Raw genomic sequence first — 18,366 nt, forward strand, 5'->3', positions numbered from 1 at the left:
AGGAAGAAGTTGAGTTCTCCCATCATTGACATTTCAAACTCAGTCTGCATTTGCTTGCTAAATTCCTTGCACATTGACTCATTAGTAGCACCGAAAATAATATCATCAACATATATTTGAGCCAGTAGGGTATCTTTACCCTTTCTCTTAATGAATAAGGTTGTATCAGCTTTGCCTCTGACATAATTTCTAGTCAGCAGGAAACAGCTCAGCCTCTCATACCAAGCACGTGGTGCTTTCTTGAGGCCGTACAGAGCCTTTTTGAGTTTATAAACGTGGTTTGGGAATTTAGGATCCTCAAACCCTGGAGGTTGATTAACATAAACTTCCTCGTTTATAACTCCATTAAGAAATGCACTCTTAACATCCATTTGGAATAATTTAAAGTTCATGTAAGATGCATATGCACATAAAATTCTAATTGCATCTAGCCTTGCCACTAGGGCAAAGGTCTCACCGTAGTCAATACCTTCTTGCTGACTGTAGCCTTGAGCTACAAGTCTTGCTTTGTTTCTGACCACGTTTCCTTGCTCATCCAGCTTGTTGCGGAAGACCCATCTTGTTCCAATGGTCTTCTGACTCCTTGGATGTGGAACTAGCTCCCATACATCGTTTCTTCTGAATTGGTCAAGTTCCTCTTGCATTGCGCTCATCGAGAATTCATCTTCCTCAGCATCAGCGAAGTTTTTAGGTTCCTGAACTGAGACGAAGGCTACATTGCTGAGGTACCTCCTGAGTTGGTTTCTTGTCATCAGGGTATTCTCAGCGGCATCAAGGATTGCACTCTCTGAGTGCCCTCTTGGAATCCTTATCTCCTTGGGTAGATTGATGTCTTGTGCTGTCTGTGTTTCAACAATCTCTGCAAGTGAAGACTGGTCAGTGAAAACAATATTTGGTTCACTTTTACCTTTGGTCAGCCCTTGAGGGAATGACTCAGCGGCTGTATCTTGATCAGCGGGTGCTGAGTGTGGATCATCCTCGGTCAGTGGCAGATATCTTCCTGCAGGGTTAGTTTCGTCGAACTCAACATGTACTGACTCTTCTAAAACTTGAGTTCGTTTATTGAAAACTCTGTATGCTTTGCTGTTTGTTGAGTAGCCTAAAAAGATAGCTTCATCAGCTTTTGAGTCAAACTTAGCTAGGCTATCTTTGGTGTTTAAAATAAAACATTTACAGCCAAAGGCACGAAAGTATCCAATGTTGGGCTTTCGTCCTTTCCAAAGCTCGTAGGGGGTTTTCTTTAGTATAGGTCTAACAAGAGCCCTATTAAGAATATAGCACGCTGTGTTAACAGCTTCTCCCCAAAAGTACTTTGGAAGCCTATGCTCACTCAGCATCGTCCTGACTATTTCAACCAAGGTTCAGTTCTTCCTTTCAACAACCCCATTTTGTTGAGGCGTCCTAGGAGCAGAAAAATTATGGTCAATGCCGGTGGCTTCACAGAATTCAACAAACTGTTGGTTTTTGAATTCTCCACCATTATCACTTCGGATGTGAGCCAATTTTAGGTCTTTGTCATTTTCAAGTTTTCTAACCAAATTTGAAAATGTCTCAAAGGTCTCATCCTTGCTACTCAGCAAGATGACCCAAGTGTACCGAGAGAAGTCATCTACAATGACCAAAGAAAATCTTCTTCCACCCAGACTCAGCGGCTGGACTGGACCGAAGAGATCCAAGTGTAGTAACTCTAACGGACGCTTAGTTGAGACAAAATTTTTACTATGAAAAGATTGTTTGGTTTGTTTTCCAGCTTGGCAAGCGTGGCATAATTGATCTTTTTCAAATCTAAGTTCAGCCAGTCCCTCAACCAATTGCTTTCTTGCTAATTTGGCCAGGAGGTCCATGCTTACATGACCAAGTCTCCTGTGCCATAGCCAAGAATTTTCTTCCTTTGAAACTAAGCATACAGTTTTTGAAAACTTTTTCTCTAAGTCTAGCATAAAGACATTATCAATCCGAGGGGCAGTTAAAATTAACTCATTTGTTTTCCCTCGTATATTTTACATCCAGTAACATCAAATATAACTTTTCTCCCATTGTCACATAGCTGAGCTACGCTGAGTAAGTTATATTTGAGTCCGCTGACTTGGGAGACTGACTCAATAGTAGGATTACCTCCGATGGTTCCTGACCCTACTATCTTACCCTTTTTGTTGTCTTCAAAACTTACGCTTCCTCCTCGTTTACGCTCAAACGTGATGAACTGAGTTTCATCACCAGTCATGTGCCTTGAGCATGCGCTGTCAATATAACACATCTTTGACTTCTCAGCACACCTCAGGCTTACATGCATTGTAACTAGTTACTTTTAGGTACCCAATTCTTTTTGGGTCCTTGCTTGTTAGGTTCAACAGGTAAAGCATCATATTTTATTTTATGGCGACATACTTGGACAGTATGGCCATTCTTTCCACAGAAGTCACAGCTGACTTTCCGTTTACGATTTCTCACTGACTGGTCAGTACCCCAGTGCTGAGCGTGCCAGCACACCTTTGTGGTGTGTCCTTTCTTCCCACAGAAGTCACACTGGACATTCCTCTGGGGATTCCATCTCTGCTGACCAGTACTTCGGTACTGAGCATTCAGAGGAATATTCCTTTTGTTTTGAACCTTTAGTTGGTTCTGGATATTTGTGACGTCCTTTCTCAGTTTCTTTGAATCTGATTGGACTTCAGAGACAGACTTATGTATGATCTCCATGTTATCATGCAAAGTTGAGTTGTCCTGAAGAAGGAATCTGAGGTCACTTAGCTTGACCTCTTCAACCTCGTCACAGCGCATGCTGAGTGCTCTAATTTTCTTATTACACTTTTTGACAAGTGTATAGAGGTCACTCAGGGCATTACCCATTTCGTTTCTGAGCTGGGAAAGTGATATCATCTCATTTGATTGCTCCTCATCGTCAGATGCAATGGAGGGGTTAGCATGCTCAGAGACGCACGGCTCAGCAAGTTCATCAGCCATGAAGCATATCTTTGCTGACTCGGTGGCCTCAGCTTCTGTTGATGAAGACTCATCACTGTCGCTCCATGTTGCCACCATTGCTTTTTTGCCGTTCTTCTTATCTTTCCTCAGCGTGGGGCAGCTTAACTTGATATGTCCAGTTTGATGACATTCAAAGCATGTAATGGGCTTTGAGTTGTCTTTCTTGTATTTGCTGTTGCTAGACTCAACATTATACTTATCAAACTTTTTGTAGGGCTTCTTAGAATATTTGTCATTCTTTCTGAACAGCCTTTTCATCTTCCTTGTGAACATAGCCATCTCTTCATCATCTATTGAGCTCCCATCAGTGGAGTCAGCTTTCATGACAAGAGACTTCTGCTTCTTGTCTTCAGACTTTTCCTTCACCTCGAAGTTTTTCATTGATATCTCATGGGTCAGCAGCGAGCCGATGAGTTCGCCATATTTGTAGGTGGTTAAGTCCTGAGCTTCCTCAACAGCAGTCTTCTTTGCTTGCCAGTCTTTAGGAAGACTCCTGAGTATCTTTTTGACTTGTTCTTCCTCAGTGAAGATCTTCCCAAGTCTCTTGAGCTCATTGATGATGTTGGTAAACCTTGCATTCATGTCAGATATTCCCTCATTATTGTTCATTTCGAACAGCTCGTACAGTCTCATCTGCTGGTTCACCTTGGACTCCTTTACTTTATTGGTTCCTTCGTAGGTGACCTCCAGCTGCTTCCAGATCTCTTGCGCCGACTCACAACTTGAGATTTTATTATATTCTGCAGCATCGAGCGCACAATGAAGCATGTTTATAGCCGAAGCATGATTTTGTAGCTTCTTGAGATCATCCTTTGTCCATTTGGCCTCAGCTTTAACAATTGTTTGGCCAGCCACAACTTCGACAGGTACAAATGGGCCTTGGACTATGGATAGCCAGGCACTCATATTTGTAGCCGGAATGAAATTTTTCATCATATTCTTCCAGAAGGTATAGTTAGACCCAAAGAATAGGGGAGGCCGAGTAATGGACAGCCCCTCAGGTAAGATCTGAGTTGTTTGGTTTCCTGGGAGAAACCGAGTGCTGTTTTCGCCCATAGTGGGGATCAGCTCAAGGTGGTTAAACCTTTTACAGTGAGATTTTAAGCTCTGATACCACTTGTTGGTCCCTTATAACGTTACAAGTATAGTTCCAAGGGGGGGTTAGGAACTATTTAAAAATTTTAAGTTAGGGCAGACTTCTTTTTCATGAGAAAAAGGTTTTAACAGCGGCGCTGAGTGAATAGCAAGATACTAGCTTAGTCAACTGGTGACTAGGTCAGTTTCTTTACTTGAGTCAGGAGATAGCACTTAGAGTCTATTCCTGAGCTCAGATATTCAATGCGCACAACTCAGCTTGACCTCTTTACTTGGTCAGTTTTTTGTTTAAGCAAGCAATAAATATATAAAGGAGTTTAAGGTTAGAAATATGTTACTCAGCAGATTTATCCAGGTTCGGCCTCCAAGCCTACGTCCTGTCCCCGGAACACGTTCCGAGATTTCGAATTCTCTACTGAGCTCTTTAACGGTAGAGCATCAAACCTTTTACAATCTTATCAACTGAGTATAACAAGAGTACATTCCTCTATACCTCTACTCAATCCTAATCTCTCGCTGAGTACTATAACCGAGTACTCAGCCTCTCCTTTCTAATTCTAGAAATGATAAGTGTTTGTCCTAAACAACGATTGCTAAGACACCTTAGATGATTGAATAATCACTCTAGACTTTTACACAAAAGATATGAAATTTAGTGTAAGATTGCTTTGCTTTTTCTTGCAGAACTTTGCGTAGAGATTTGGTCAGCGTAATGGCTTGATCAAGTTCTGTGTTGAATGAAGCAACTGAAGGGCACTATTTATAGAGACGTTTGAGGCATCGGTCATTTCGAATTTCGAAATAGCCATTGGAGGGAAACGGCTTCCTGTCGTTGTCATCATGTCTTGCTCAGAGCTCTCGGCCAATCAGATTTGAGTATCTTCTGTCCTCGGTCAGCTTTTGGTCAGCTCGGCAGAATGTCTCTCCATTTATGGTAAGGTCAACTAGACAGCATTCTGTGTCTTCTGAACTTTACCCAAAGTGGAAACACTTTGTCTGGAAGTTGTTCTTAGCCAGCTGCTGTCTTGTACTCTTTGTCGAATCAACTCAGCAGCTTCGTCCCGAAGTTGTTCCACGAAGGTCTTCTAGATCCTTCTTCCGCTGAGCTGCGTTTTGTACATAACGACAGCGTTTTGACATACGCGGGCCGAGTAGCCTTAAACTGTTTGACTTGGGCTTTGACTTCCGTATTGGGCTTTGGGCCTTTTAATCTTTGTGTCTTATAAACAATTTAACTCAACATTGAACAAACACATTAGTAGAATAAATCAAAGCATTTAAACTTAGTGTGTTTAGAATATTTTTAATTACACTTAAACAATTTTGTCAAATCAAAATTATGTGGAAAGGTGTTTCAACATTATACTCTTTGTGAAAGAGTAATATGCTGGCTGTTAACAGATTCATAACAAATTTGTAACTGATACAAATCTATCAATTAAACGCTCCATGCTTGTTTAACTGCTAGTTTCTGGTTTTTTTTCTATATAAATGAACATGAATTTCATTTTTCCTTGTATTGGTTGATAAATGCAATTCTTCAATTATGTTTCTCTTCTCTCTAAAATTCTCACTCTTCATACGAAAGGTTTACTATTCAGTGATAATCAAACTTAAGATCTATTCTTACAAACTCATTTTACATTGCTAGCTGAATTACGACTTATAAATCATTTTAGTCTATTATTTAGTATTTTGGTTTTCGTCGATTAAATACATGAAAAATATCAATATTTTTCTTTGTTAACAATATCTTTCTTTATAACCCTTTCTAACTCTTTTTTTTAGGAAAATAAACATCATTAATCAATTGAATTAAAACCCTTAAAGAAAGCATCCTGTAACCAACTAGGAATGGAATAAATGAGAAAGTTACCGTTGGAAATAGATTGCCTAAATATAACATGGACAACCCTATTCGCTAACAAGAAATAAAAGTCATAGAAAATTTCACGTGATTCATTACCAGTGTTATAAAAACTAGACTGGATCAATTGGTTCGACCGGTCGAATTAAGAAACGATCAAAAGTCTGATTTGAGATGGCCTGATTTGTTGAATTTTCAATAAGCCGGACTGGCTCGGGATTGAACCGAGAATTGGTGCAACCTTGATTCTTTTCAACAAAATGGAAATTTTTATTGGACAATTTAACAAATGAAATTTGGAATGGGACAAATATTTAAAGTAAAACAAAGGAAAATAATAATTAGGCCCATAAAATATACAGGGTCATGTACTATCCAAACTCAACTTTCTTGCATGCCTCTGTAAACTCAACTTTCCGGTCCTTGATGTCTACCTAATGTGCAACTCATATGGCGAAGATGTGTTTCATATACTGGTTAACTATCATTTGGCACATCAGCTCTGGATATTCTCGGCTTTGAGTAATTGTAGCACTTCAACTTCATCTTTCACTCAACTTTGGGCAAGGTATTTTGCTAAGGCATATTTAGAACTTGCTGCCATGATATGCTGGGCCATTTGGGGAGCGAGGGATGATAAGGTATGATAAGGCATATTTCACTTCAACAACACTACTCTCTAAGTAGAAGCAAGCTCGACTGGTCTTGGTGTCTGGCATATAAATGAACCCGCACTCGATTTCTATCTAGACATCACCTCTTGCGAATATGCTAAAACTTAACTTTGATGGAGCTGTATTTGACACTTCGCGAAGAACTGGGTATGGTTTTCTACTGCATGACAGTAATGGTTCATTTGTTTTTATGAAAAATGGGCTCTCGTTGGGTCTCTTAGATCATCTCCTTGCGAAAGCCTTGAGCTACAAGGAAGTATTGAGTTGGTTGAAAGCTTCAGGCTACAATAATGTCCTCCTTGAGTCTGATAGTGAATCACGTAGCCCATATGTTAGCTAGAGCGATGGATTCTGTATCTGTGGAGTATGGGTTTCTCAACCCTCCTTTATGTGTAATGTGTTGTTATTTCTTCTTAATCAAACTTGTTGTTTCTCAATTTTTCTTTTTATATATTATGCCAAATAAATATATATTTATAAAAAGAAAAGGATCATAAGGAAACTCGTTCAAACGAAACTAAAGAAAATTACAGGAAAAATTACATGTCATGAAAAATTTATGGTTATTTCAAATCTTATTTTCTATTTTATCATTATAAAAGTTATGAATAATTAACTATTTTGAAAAAAGTTAAAAGATGATGATTATCTTTTATTTTAGGTCTAATGCTCATCCAGCTTCCTTAACTTGTCTAAATTGGTTATTTTACCCTTCAACTCATTGAATGTCCTATTTAACCCCCTTAACTCTATAAAAATGGTAATTCTCACTCTGTTAACTTGTTCAAATTGGACATTTTACCCATCTCCAACTTATCGAATGTCCCATTTACCCTCTTAACTTCATAAAAGTGGTATTTCTCACCTGTTATGACCCTATTTACCCCATTAACTCCATAAAAGTGGTATTTTTTTACCCCTTTATAGTACAAAATTAATAGGCCTTATTCAAATGACTTTTAAAATATATTTTTTTAATATCAACTTTTTATTTTGTTTTAATTTGATAATTATATTGGTCCTTCATGTCTTTATTACAATAATATTGTATTACAATAATTAGATAATCAAAATTTAACTAGCAAGAAAAAAAATGAAAAGAGAGAATGAATAAAATATACAAATAACAAGAACATTAATATAAACAAGTTAAAGACATTATATGTAGGGATAAGGTATCAAAATAGGCCAATGGTTTTTGGAGAAGTATCAATTTAGGTTACACGTACAAAATAGCACCAATATAGGTTTACGTTTAATAAATTGTATCAATTCAGACCTCGATAACGGATTGTAAGGAGTGAGAAATACCATTTTTATGGAGTTAAGGGGATAAATAGGACATTCTATGAGTTGGGGAGTAAATAGACAAATTGAGGGGGCGAGAAATACCACTTTTATGAAGTTAAGAGGGTAAATAGGACATTCGATGAGTTAGGGAGGTAAAATGACCAATTTGGACAAGTTAAGGAGGCTATGAGAGTATTAAGCCTCTATTTTATAATTCTAAAATAAAAATAATCTATCTGTAAATTATCAATTTGATTAAAATCAAAATATTATTATTATTAGGGCTTTTTACACGAATATCATAATTGACTCAAAATTACAACTAAATCATATCATCAAACTTGATATGGTAAATAATATCAGATGGGCATCCGGAAAGCCCATAACTTACTCTTTGGGCCGACTCATTTAGGGTCCCCAAAATGGTCCAGTTGGAAAATAAGGTTTCGGACCACATAAACACGCTAAGCTCAATTAAGGAGGGAATTTAGGTTCCAGACTAATATGATGCTGGCACGTGTACATGAGTTAAGCTCGAATTACTATAAATAGAGGCTTAGCACAAGGAGAAAGGTACACATTATTCTATACTCTAGAACTAGTAATTTCCATCTTAAGTCATTTATTCACATATTGATTTAAGCTTCTGAGACGGTTCGCTGGTCACCAGCTCCCTATCTGACATGGTTCTGTTTTACAGGTCTTAAGGCGTGGTGATTCGATATTACAACATCAAAACTTAATTTTCAATATGTCATTTTTTTTTCTATATATACCAAATATAATATGCTTTGACACCTAATTTAAAAAATTTAAATCTCAATTCATAAATCTCAAACTCTTGATAATATATTATAGACCCCTTGATTCAAAAAAGAAATATTATAGACCCCTAATTTATAAATTTTAATATTTAAAAATAATAATTTTATTAGTTTTATACAATTCAAAATTATGACTTGATATAGTTGAAAATAGTTTTTCAAAAATGAATTTCTATGTAAATTTCTCTTATTATTATAAGATATTTATTAAAGGATCAAATACATGAATATCATAATTAAGTACAAAATTACAACTAAGTCATATCACCAAACTTAATTCTTAATATGTAATTATTCTCTATATATTATGATTTTACACCATAATTTAAAAATCTAGACTCCAATTCATAAATCATAAACCGTAGAAAATATATTTTAGATTTCTAATTTATAAATTTTAATCCTTAAATTATATTAAAAGTAATAATTTTACTAATTTGATATAATAAAAAATTATGATTTGATATAGTTGTAAATAGTTTTTTTTTTTTTTTTTGTTGAGAAGTTGTGAATAGTTTTTGAAAGATGAATTTCTGTGTAATTTTCCCTTTAATAAAGAGGAAATTACACCATTAATCACATATTAAATATATTTTACAATTAATTTGGATCTTTATTGGTTTTTATCAATTCTTTATTTTCTATTAATCAAAATATCAAAAACCCAATTCTTTTTTATTGTTTTGTCATATTTAACAGTTATCCACTTATAAAAACAGTTACTTACCTTGATAAACGGCCATGGAAGTTTTTAATAAATTTTAGAATTAAATTTTTACATTCATGGAAATTAATGACAAGTTTTCTACTTTCAATATTCAAAATCTCACTGCAGAAAAGTTCAGTAACATTAGTGGTATTTATTTTCATGATATTATTAAATATTATAGTTTAATAACATATTAGAGATGATTTACATAAGATTATCTCATATTTTACTTTTCTATTGCCGATTTCTTTTAATGGGGGGTTTTTATTTATTTTTTTAACAAAATAAACCGAATAAGTATCCTACTTTGTAGGAAAATGTTATTTAAAATAATAGTTTAATAATATTTGACATAATTGGAATTAGCTTTTTTATTGTGAGTTTTATGTATTATTTAATATGATTAATGAGTTTAATGTAAGGAGCCCTTATTAAAATACCCAAGAAACTATAATAGAAGCCCATTATACAAATATAAGAGCCCATGAAAAGGTATCAATAAGAAAAGAAAAAATAATAAAAAAACTCTCCGGAATATCGCCCGCAACCGTCGTCCTCAAGAATCTGAAGATCGGAGTCCGACCACCGCTGTGTACAGGTACGTTTTTAGCCACCTCACTACTCACTACTTGTTCTTGTTCTTCTTATCGCCCGTTGCACAATAATTGAAATGGTCCGCAATTGCCGTGCTTTTGCAGCTAGTAAACATGAGAGTCTTGATTTTTAACTAACAATGGAACTTCACTTTGCGGAATGATAATTTATTCATGGCGGAAATAATTTTCGATCTTTTTTTCCTCGCTACAGTTGGAGTTTGAGAGTTAGATGAGATGAGTGGTAATAGGCAGAGAACCCTCGGCGGCGGGGGTCAAAATGTGTTGGACTATTTGAAAAGAATGCAAGTAGAGAATTCTGCTTTCTTTTATGCAATTCAGAGTGAAACAGATCAAAATGGAGGTGGAAACATATTTTGGGCTGATGCATCCTCCAAAATTAACTATACTTATTTTGGGGATACTGTTGTGTTTGATACTACTTATCGAACAAACCTGTTTAGGGTTCCATTTGCTGCTTTCACTGGTGTAAATCATCATGGGCAACCAGTATTGTTTGGCTGTGCACTGATTCTTAATGAGTCTGAAGCCTCATTTGTTTGGCTATTTCAGACTTGGCTTCAGGCAATGTCTGGTAAACACCCGGTTTCTATCACTACTGATCCTGATAGGCTTATACAAGTGGCTGTCTCGCAAGTTCTCCCGGCGACTCGCCATCGATTTGGTATGCAGGGAATTCTTAGGGAAACACAAGAGAAAATGGCTCATGTATATCAATCTCAGCCTACATTTGAGATAGAGTTCAAGAAGTGCGTGGACGAGACAGAGACAATTGATGAGTTTGAATCATCTTGGCAAGCACTTCTACAGAGATTCTATATCATGGATAATGAGTGGCTTCAATCTATGCATAATGCGAGACAGCAGTGGGTTCCAGTTTATATGCGAAACACCTTTTTCGGAGAGTTGCTTGGAGGGAGTGATTCATTTTTTGATGGATTTATGAATGAATCAACCACATTACAGATGTTAATCAAGCAATATGAGAAAGCTGTAGCAAACTGGCATGAGAAGGAGTTAAAAGCGGATTACGACACCATTCATACTATGCCAGTATTAAGAACACCTTCTCCTATGGAGAAACAAGCTGCTGACCTTTATACCAGGAAGATTTTTATGAAGTTCCAAGAGGAATTGGTTGAGACTCTTGCTAATCCGGCAACAAAGATTAACGACTCTGGAACTATTACAACTTATCGTGTGGCAAAATTCGGGGAAGAACGGAAAGCACATACTGTGAATTTCAACTCTTTTGAGATAAAAGCTAGTTGCAGCTGCCAAATGTTTGAATACACTGGAATCATTTGTCGGCATGTATTAGCAGTCTTTAGAGCAAAAAATGTTCTTAGACTTCCATCTCAATACGTATTGAAACGGTGGACCAGGAATGCAAAGAGTGGAGCTGTAATGGATGAAGGTGCTTCTGAATTGCCTAATAATTCTCGAGAGTCTTTAACAGTTCGGTATAACAACTTGCGGCAGGAGGCAATCAAATATGTTGAAGAAGGTGCAAAATCTATTCACATTTATAATGTGGCAATGGAGGCTTTGCAAGAGGCTTCTAAGAAGGTTGCTGCTGCAAAGAACAAAAGTTCTGGTGCCTCACAGGGTGTGGCATTGACAAATGGAAATGGTCAAGAATTGCACGTTGCTGATGAAAATAGTTCGGTTGCACTTCAGTCAACGGTTAGTTTCTCAATCCTCTTAACCATACATTGTTTGAGCTTTTATATGTATTGCTTAAGCTTTTTAATTCCATGTCACTTAGTTTTATATATTTGCCATGTAGAAGTCATTGGATAAATATCTTCCAAGATAAAATACAGTTTTGTAAATGTGCAAGGGTTGCTAGGTCGTCGCCCCGAAGCGGCGCGCCACCCCAGGACCCGAGGGTGGTGTCAAATATGCAAGGGTTGCGGGTAAATAAGCTAGTCCACGGTAATGGTAGGGGTAGGGGTAAGGGTAGTAGGTTACGCTTTGGGACATGGAACATAGGTTCTTTGACAGGAAGATTAGCTGAAATTGTAGATGTTATGAAGAGGAGGAGAATAAATATAATGTGCCTACAAGAAACCAAGTGGGTTGGAGCCAAGGCTAGAGAGATAGCTCATTGGGGTTATAAGCTTTGGTACTCAGGAAAGGATAAGGGTAGAAATGGAGTAGGTATTCTTATTGATAGAGAGTATATTGATGATGTAGTAGCGGTGTCTAGGAAGAGCGATAGAATTATGAGTGTTAAGCTAGTGATAGGGGATGAGGTTGTGAATGTCATTAGTGCCTATACGCCACAAATAGGATTAGATGTGTCTATAAGACAAGCTTTTTGGGAGGACTTAGAGGAAGTGGTGCAACAGGTTCCTAGGGATGAAAAAATGGTACTGGGGTGATCTCAATGGACACGTGGGTTCTAGACGTGATGGGTTTGAGAGTGTTCATGGAGGGTATGGTTTTGGAGATAAGAATGAAGCAGGAAATTATATTTTAGAATTCGCATCAGCCTATGACTTGAGTATCATGAACACATGGTTTATGAAGAGAACATCCCACTTAGTGACTTATCGGAGTGGCGGTAATGCGAGCCAAATTGACTTCTTCTTAGTAAGGAGTGCTTGGAGAAAGAGTTATATTGATTGTAAGGTGATCCCTGGTGAGAGTACGACAACCCAACATAGAGTAGTGGTGCTTGATTTTCGAAGTAGGAAATGTATAAGAAAACAAACACCACAAGTAGAGACTAAGATTAAGTGGTGGAAATTGCAAGGGGAGAATCAACAAAAAATTGTGGATTAAATGACCAAAAAAGATATTTGGACTTGCAATATGGATTTAGATATAGATTCGATATGGACTAAGATGGAGCATAGTATAAGGGAAGTAGTGAAGGAAGTTCTAGGGGAATCTAAAGGTAGCATGCCACCGGGTAAGGACACATCTTGGTGGACAGAAGAAGTACGACAAGCAGTAAAGAGTAAGAGAGAATCCTATAAAATATTGGGGAAATGTAGGAGTGACGAGAACTACGAAAAATACAAAGAGGCTAAAAGGGAAGTAAAGAAGGTCATACGAGATGCTAGAGCAAAGGTGAATCGGGATCTGTATACAAGATTGGATACGAAAGAAGGGGAAAGAGACATATATAGAATTGCTCGGATGAGAGATAGGAAGACGCGAGATCTCGGAAAAGTTAAATGTGTGAAGGATGTGGACCAGAAAGTCCTAGTTGGAGATAAGGATATCAAGGAACGATGGAGGTCCTATTTTGATGACTTATTTAATGGAGATCGCCAACAAGATGTTGGAGATATAAGTATCCATCACGATATGATAAATCATGAATGCCTGCGGAGAATTCAAAAGGGTGAAGTCAAAATGGCATTAAGTAAGATGAAGTCGAAGAAAGCAGTAGGACCTGATGGCATCCCTATTGAGATTTGGAGATGTTTGCGAGAAAGAGGAATCGAATGGTTGACGACGTTCTTCAACAAAATTTGGAGAAACAATAAGATGCCATCAGAATGGAGGAAAAGTATCTTAATCCCTTTGTATAAGAACAAAGGCGATGTCCAAGATTGTGCCAACTATCGTGGAATCAAATTAATGAGTCACACTATGAAACTTTGGGAGCGAGTGATCGAACAAAGGCTAAGGAGGACGGTGAAGATCTCAGAAAACCAGTTTGACTTTATGCCGGGAAGATCAACTATGGAAGCCATCCATCTAATGAGACAATTAATGGAGCACTATCGAAATAAGAAGAAAGACTTGCATATGGTTTTCATTGATTTGGAGAAAGCATATGATAAGGTACCAAGGGAAGTACTTTGGTGGGCCTTGACAAGGAAAGACATTTCGCGGAAATATATTGACATCATAAAGGACATGTATGAAGGAGTATGCACGAGTGTACGTACTAGTGTTGGGAAGACTGAAGAGTTTCCTATTACAATTGGAGTGCATCAAGGTTCCGCACTAAGCCCATTTCTTTTTGCCATCGTTATGGATGAACTAACAAGTTCACTTCAAGATGGTATACCATGGTGCATGTTGTTTGCAGATGATATTGTGTTGGTCGATGAGACGAAAGAAGGAGTGGAGAGGAAGTTGGAACTATGGAGACAAAATCTAGAATCTAGAGGCTTTAAGTTGAGCCGAAGTAAGACAGAATATTTGGAGTGTAAGTTTGGCGGCCATAGGAGTAGGGAGGCAGGGACAATCACCCTAGATAAGAGAGTTGTTCAGGCCTCGGATTGCTTCCGGTATTTAGGATCTATTATCCAAACGGATGGAGAAGTAGATGGAGATGTTGCTCATAGGATTAAAGCTGGTTGGTCGAAGTGGAAGAGTGCTACGGGTTTCCTTTGTGACCCCGGCATGCCTAATAGATTGAAGGGAAAATTCTACCGGACGGCAATTAGACCAGTATTGTTATATGGTACGGAGTGTTGGGCAGTGAAACACTGCCACATCCATAAGATGTCGGTGGCGGAGATGCGTATGTTGAGATGGATATGTGGTCATACGAGAAAGGATCGGGTGCGTAATGAAATAATTAGGACAAAAGTAGGGGTCACATCTATTGAGAATAAAATGAGAGAAAATCGACTAAGGTGGTTTGGCCATGTGAGACGTAGAGCGCTTGATGCGCCGGTTAGGAGAACCGAAGAGTGGCAAAGGGATGTAGTGGTGAGGGGTAGGGGAAGACCTAAGCAAACTTGGAGGAGGGTGATCGAGAGTGATATGGGTTTACTGGGAATTGAGGAAAATATGGTAGTGGATAGGACGGAGTGGAGGGAGCGAATTTGTGTCGCTGACACGACTTGATTTCACGGTTTTTATATGATGGTTCATGTTAGCCGACCCCGAATCATTTCGGGACTAAGGCTCTGTTGTTGTTGTATAAAATACAGTTTTGTAAAAACTATGATCAACTAGTTTTCCATTGCAAGACTTGGAAGCTTCTGCTCACCAAATGCTATGATGAATATTCTTTATTCTTATAGTTCTGTACTTGTTTCGTATAGCTATTGCTTGTAAATCATTTTTCTGTTAAAGAAGTACAGAACTATGAAGCACTGATACTGTTACGCGTACTGGTATGGCAAACAATATTTCTAAAAAATATGAGATACGGGTACGGCGGGGATACGGCAAATTTTATATATAATTAATAATATACCTATATCATTTCTATTGAAAAATATAAAAGATATATAAATATATAAACCACAAATCACATTCATAAAGTCATTATAAAACCATAAAATAACATCTACAATATTAACTAATAAGTCATATAATCTTTATATTTTTTAAGTTTTTTAATTTGTTATCAAAATCTTAATTTAATTTGTTGATATTATTTTATTTAATTTGTTATATAATCCTTATATTTTAAAATAAAAAAAACCCCTACAATTTAACTAATTAATTATGAGAAGTATCTCTGAAGTATCCCCGCGTATCCCCTAATTAAAAAAGAAAAAGGAAAAAAGGGGATACTTCCAAGCCGTATCCCGTATGTATCTCGACGCGTACGTTGACCTCTTAGAAGTTTCGGTGCTTCATAGGTACAATTTAGTTGTATAAAAGTATAGGCGACATTTCTTGCATGTTGTATGTCTGTATGTGTTTATACTGATAAAAATGAGACTAACTGCATATGGAGGCTTCTTGTACTTATGCTGAATGTGAAATTCGGAACCTCTATTTTATTTTGTTCGCTTGGGTGCAGCAACCTTTTATTTAAAATTTGTACTCATTTGAGCCTTGTGAAGTTGTGACTTTTACTAAATTATTAAAAAATTTAAGTTTATTTAGAGTAGATGCCATAGAAGATACTCCTTCTGCTCCTGTCATTTCTCTCTTTTCTATCCACTTCCTCACAAATTCTGGGTGACCAAAAATGGTGGAACAGAGATTGAACACAGACTCAATCCCCCCCTTGAATTTAGGTTTGTAATTGAGCTGAGCCAAGCCGAGCCATGGCCTGCTCATACTCGGCTCATTAGAAAATTGACGAGCTTGAACTCGAGCTTAACATCGTGTTCGTGAGGTCCTCATGAGTTTTACTCGCGAGCAGCTCGTTAATTTGTTCATGAACTTCGCTCCCGAACAACTCATTCATTATGTTCATTTGAAATTTTTTTAACACAAAACTACATAGTTTTGAAACATACGAAACTAAACTTTACATAAAACTACGTTGTTTTGCATTTCTCCCTTGATAGAAATACTACTATTAAAAAAATAATCGAACCAAACTTGGGCAACAGGGTGTTCATGAATATTATAATCGAGCTTGTTCATGAACCTAAAGCTGAGCCTGCCCGCGGAATTTCGAGTCGAGTTTTGCCATGCTCAAGCTCGGCTTCTTTACAAATCGAGTCGAACATGGTCGAGCTGAGCGGCTTGGCTTATTTACAGCCTACTTAAATTGTTATATCATGTAAGTGCTTCATCCGTCAAAAGCCCAAATCAAACTTAGAGGATCCTATTTGCAGTGTTAGCACAAGGATCACAATATGCATCAAATGATGGTTAATTGCTAACGTTTCCTGAGTTTAGTGTCATATATGCTTTTATCCCTTTCCATTTTGCAATTACTTAATTTAGACATTCAAATTTATGAACAAAATGCAAAATTTAGTGTCATATATGCTTTTATCCCTTCCATAGCGGTTTCAGAAAGACTTTCTAGTCATTACGGAGGAAAAAACTTTGGAAATTCATTGAAAGCAAAATTTCACATACCTTAATTCAACGCAACCTTTCATGACTCGCAAGCATTTGGTGTCGAGTCAAATATTTGTCCGAGTTTCTAGTCTTCTACAACCCAATTCAGATTGTTTTGTATCATTGGATGCATTTTAATTCTTCGGCTCATGCCCTTAACTCATATTTATCATGTTGTGCATGTACTTGTTTAATCAAGGGGAAGAAGTTCAAATTTGACCCTGTACTTGGCACAGTTTTTCATTTTAATCCCTGTTCTTCAAATTTGACACGTTTGTCCCTTGTACTTTAATTTTTCACAAAAATTTTCCCTTGAATAACAGTTTTGTTAGCAGTGTATTACACGCACTGTTGCATAATTGCAGTTCGTAATTTGACCATGTGCTAAGTGCTAGTAACTCGTAAGTCATGCTAATGCAGTTGTCAAATTTTGAGAAAATTTAAAATTGGGATCAAATGTGTCAAATTTGAAGTATAGGAACCAAAATAATAGATTATACCGAGTACATGCGTCAAATTGGTTGGCATGTTTTCGCCTTAAGTCATGCTACTTCTGTGCAAGATCTGCATTTCCTTCATAATGTAGCCTTAACATTTTACCATGTTTATCATTACAAATATGCATCAAAACACCTTTCACGTTTACACGCATTCCTATCATGATCGGAGTTCAATACAGATTTTCCTTTGTGTTCTTCTTTTGAGTTAGTGTACTTCTTCTGTCAGGATGAGAAGGAAAAGAAAATCCACGAACTGACTTCCGAGTTAGAAAGTACAAATCAACGATGCGAAGTGTATCGAGCAAACTTACTAGCTGTTTTGAAGGACATGGAAGAACAGAAACTGAAACTTTCAGTTAAAGTTCAAAATGCAAGGCTTAGTCTGAAGGACTGAAATCTGTAAATGCATGTTAAATTCAATACGTTACAGTAATGTATCATATCTTAGATCGTTTTCGATTTGTTGTTGGATTGTGTAGTTTAACAGTGATAGAACAGGGAGATAGATTTCAGGCAACTGTACATTCACTGCTCCGGCCGGCTATGCTAAAAAAAATTGAATGACATCTAATGAAAGCATGGTGAATTGGCTATCTTTAATGTCCTCATTTAGATGTATAGTATCTGTGCAGGTTTTAACAAAGAGAAACTTTGCTACGACTTCTCCTTCCTCTAAACGATAAGATTCAACGGATTTTTTGTGATGTCACCGGCCTTCACCGAACCATTTAATCTGTAGGAATAATGGATGGTATGGATGTCAACACGAGCTAATGACTCGAGCTTATTAAGGATTTCTCGTTGAAAACCAACCATTGCATTAATCAACCCCCTTCATTATATAATGATGTACTTGTTATAGGGTATAAATTGCTTTTCTCCAAAAAAAAAAAAAAAAAAAAAAACAGTGACAAATTTATAGCTCGCAGGGTCATGTAATATGAGTGGAATAAATACGAGTCATGTTTTTGTTAGTGGTATGGTATATAAATATTGAAAACAATATGCCTTTGTCAAAATGAGCTTTCGACCACGCTTATTAAATTCATAAATAAAAATATTTCATTACATCTCAT

At 37.0% G+C, this 18,366-nt stretch overlaps 1 protein-coding gene across 2 annotated transcripts; it reads left to right on the forward strand.

Moving 5' to 3' along the window:
• The first annotated feature begins 9,946 nt into the window (after positions 1–9,946).
• Positions 9,947–17,883, forward strand: LOC136206029 (protein FAR1-RELATED SEQUENCE 9). Of its 2 annotated transcripts, none has more exons than XM_065996925.1 (3): positions 9,947–10,042; positions 10,143–11,744; positions 17,517–17,883. In XM_065996925.1, exons 2-3 carry the CDS (start codon positions 10,275–10,277, stop codon positions 17,682–17,684), a joined length of 1,638 nt encoding a protein of 545 aa, XP_065852997.1. In that variant the 5' UTR covers positions 9,947–10,042; positions 10,143–10,274; the 3' UTR covers positions 17,685–17,883. The 2 variants fall into 2 exon arrangements, with proteins under 2 accessions (XP_065852997.1, XP_065852998.1); XM_065996926.1 differs by having other exon boundaries at positions 10,252–11,744.
• The last annotated feature ends 483 nt before the right edge of the window (positions 17,884–18,366 follow it).

Source organism: Euphorbia lathyris, chromosome 9, assembly GCF_963576675.1.
Source record: "Euphorbia lathyris chromosome 9, ddEupLath1.1, whole genome shotgun sequence".
Lineage (NCBI taxonomy): Eukaryota > Viridiplantae > Streptophyta > Magnoliopsida > Malpighiales > Euphorbiaceae > Euphorbia > Euphorbia lathyris.